The following is a 2,666-nucleotide window of genomic DNA, read 5'->3' as shown; positions in this document are numbered from 1 at the left end:
ATATTGATTTCCATAGTAACGCACGTATATATTAATAATTTAGTTGCTAGGACCCCTTCAGCAACCAATAATAGTGTTTTACTTTTTACGATTTTTTTCCGAAATAACTTTCCATACAAAACAGAATTAACTGAAAATGAATTCAATTCTGCTTAACGTTGGCTAAAAGTAGTAAAAGAATGCATTGTCATCGTGTTCTGATATATTCTAAAAGTTTCAAATGTCTATCTAGTCGGGAAGTTAGTTAAAAATCGATTGCAAGATTTGGACAAACAAGAAAAAAAATTTACTGGACAAACAAGAATACGAGATCGTAAAAACGTGGTAAAAATACGAATGTAAATTAAAACAATCGACATTGTGTACCAATATGAAAGTTTAGAATTCGCAATACAGCTTTACAGATTGTGATTCTCTTTTGTTTATTTTTAATAATCTTACATAATGTACCTTCGATTGTTTTTTTTTTTATTTTGTCACTGCGGGTTTTTTACTTCGTGTACTAGTTTTTAATTAATGTATACACAGTAAACTCTGTTACTTGTTTAACGACAGGTTGTAGGTGAATTGACATACTATCAGATACTTGAATTAAAATGAATACACAGAAACTCTGAAAATGTGTTTGTTTATTTCATGAAAATTAGTTCAAAAATATTTTCCACAGGTGACATGGATATTAAAACATTGCTCTACAAAAAGTGTTAGGTTTGTATAAAATCATTTAAAATTGAAATTTCGCCAACTCTTCCTCGGAGAGTTTGTATCTGCCGTGGGCGTTCACGAAAGTCGGGGCATCCTGACCTGCACCTCCAGTCGGAGGTTGAGCAGAAGGATTTCCTCCTGGAAGTTCGTATCTCCCGTGGCCATTGACGAACGTCGTGTCCTCCTGAGGCGGGTTGGCCCAGCTAGTCTCTGCTGTCTCCATCTTTTCCTTCGACGAGGCTGGAGTCTTTGCAGGAACAGCTCCAGCTTTCTCAGTATCTGTAAATAATTGTATTTAGGTATTGGTATATCAGGAGTGCGCCCGCAGACACAAATTGGCGTACGAGAGCAGTTTATATCATGTTATTGTTGGACGAAAACGTGTATCCAAACATATAAATCTAACATTTTTATCATTCATCAGCGTATTAAATAACTGTCTGGGACTACTTTTCTAAAAGCCTGCGGCGCCACCGAGATTAGTCGCATTGGATAATTAAAATATTAATACATATCTAGGACTTCAAGATATCAAGACGCTGAACACGTCCTCTGCCCCCTGATGGGATCCAACCGAGCGAAGCTGTTTGCCAGGGTCCGTCCACATACGGGCCCGATTGGCCACGCCGACTTGACATCGACCAAGGCCAACTTTGAGGCATTTGAAAAAGTTGCTGCGTCATATTGAGGACGGAATAATTCCGATCCCTCTTTGTATTCATAACTTTCAACTCTTGACTCCTTTGTTTTGGCAGAGTTTAAGTAAACGGGTAAAGAAGATACCTCATATCATTAAAGATAAATGACGACAGAGCAAGTCAAGATTCTTTTTTATTTTATAAAACTCTTTCTTTAGGCACCGATGTACATGATTGCTACATCATTGCGTCCAGCATCGTTTCAACTTGTGTAAACTTCTTCCTATATTTAAAAGTATGATTTCTGAACTTACCAGCTGGCTTTCCGTTAGCCATGACTGCAAGACTTGCTACCAAAAATACGAGAAATAGTCGAGACATCATCTGAAACTTAAAAAGTGCAATCTATTAATGAAAGGTAAATTACACTGTTGATATTGATGATATTGATTGTATGCAACACTATCAATAAACTGCGCCTTGGTCCGCGTAAAATATAGATTTAAAACGGAATAAAGAAACTAATTAGGTTTGAATTTTTCAAATCATCATTGATCTTATGATAGACAACGGTTGGATCTTGGCCCGCGATATATCCGCACCCTGCCTCACCACCTTACCCCTACTATCTGACCGCTTTACGCTTTTTTTGACCATGTCCAATCTTAAGAAGATCATAATATTATGGGCCTCCTGTTTTTACGAGAAATGGATGTTAGCCACTTGTTCAACCTATTAGGTCCATATTCTGACTCCAAATACACATTGAAAGACAATATAATAATATGCGATTTTTGTTTTTTACGAGAAATGGATGTCAGCCACTTGCTCAACCTATCAGGTCCATACCCTGACTCACACACAAATTGAAAAACAATATGTGTACTTGCCAGATCCAGGATTCGAACCTGAGACCCACGGCGTGATAGTCCAACGCTTAAGCCACGCGGCCACTGTGGGTGTCAAAAGCTGAAGTATATAGCCTTAAAGAAAACCCGATAACAAATCGTCTCTCATTATCTACCTTTTCTCACTTCCAGTGTTGTAAAGTGTCAAATACGTATAATAAATTTTCATAAGATTTTAGAACGAAAATTTAATAATATTAAAAAAACATCCGGAGCAGTGGAACACTATAGATTTTCGGTGCTCCGGGTAAAACCCCATTGCTCCACTCCTCCATGCTCCTGCTCCGAGGTCCACTCCAACGCTCTGATTATAACGGAACAAACGTAAACGGAAAGACAGACAGGTGATACAATAAGTACCTACATACCTACAGTAATTTTATTAAATAAGACTTGTAGACAGAAACTTTTTCCA

General features: G+C 37.5%; 1 protein-coding gene across 1 annotated transcript; it reads right to left on the bottom strand.

Annotated features, from left to right (window-relative positions):
- Positions 1-685: 685 nt before the first annotated feature.
- LOC147066819 (uncharacterized) lies at positions 686-1,727 on the bottom strand. Its single transcript, XM_085954374.1, has 2 exons — positions 1,658-1,727; positions 686-984 (listed from the first exon to the last, which is right to left on the bottom strand). Exons 1-2 carry the CDS (start codon positions 1,725-1,727, stop codon positions 725-727), a joined length of 330 nt encoding a protein of 109 aa, XP_085810500.1. The 3' UTR covers positions 686-724.
- Positions 1,728-2,666: the final 939 nt, after the last annotated feature.

Source organism: Rhyacophila brunnea, unplaced genomic scaffold (assembly GCF_057557595.1).
Source record: "Rhyacophila brunnea isolate RB1 unplaced genomic scaffold, BYU_Rbru_1.0 scaffold_4, whole genome shotgun sequence".
In the NCBI taxonomy this organism is placed as follows: Eukaryota; Metazoa; Arthropoda; class Insecta; order Trichoptera; family Rhyacophilidae; genus Rhyacophila; species Rhyacophila brunnea.
Note: the sequence above shows the minus strand (reverse complement) of the source record. Positions and strands in the feature narration are given on the sequence as shown.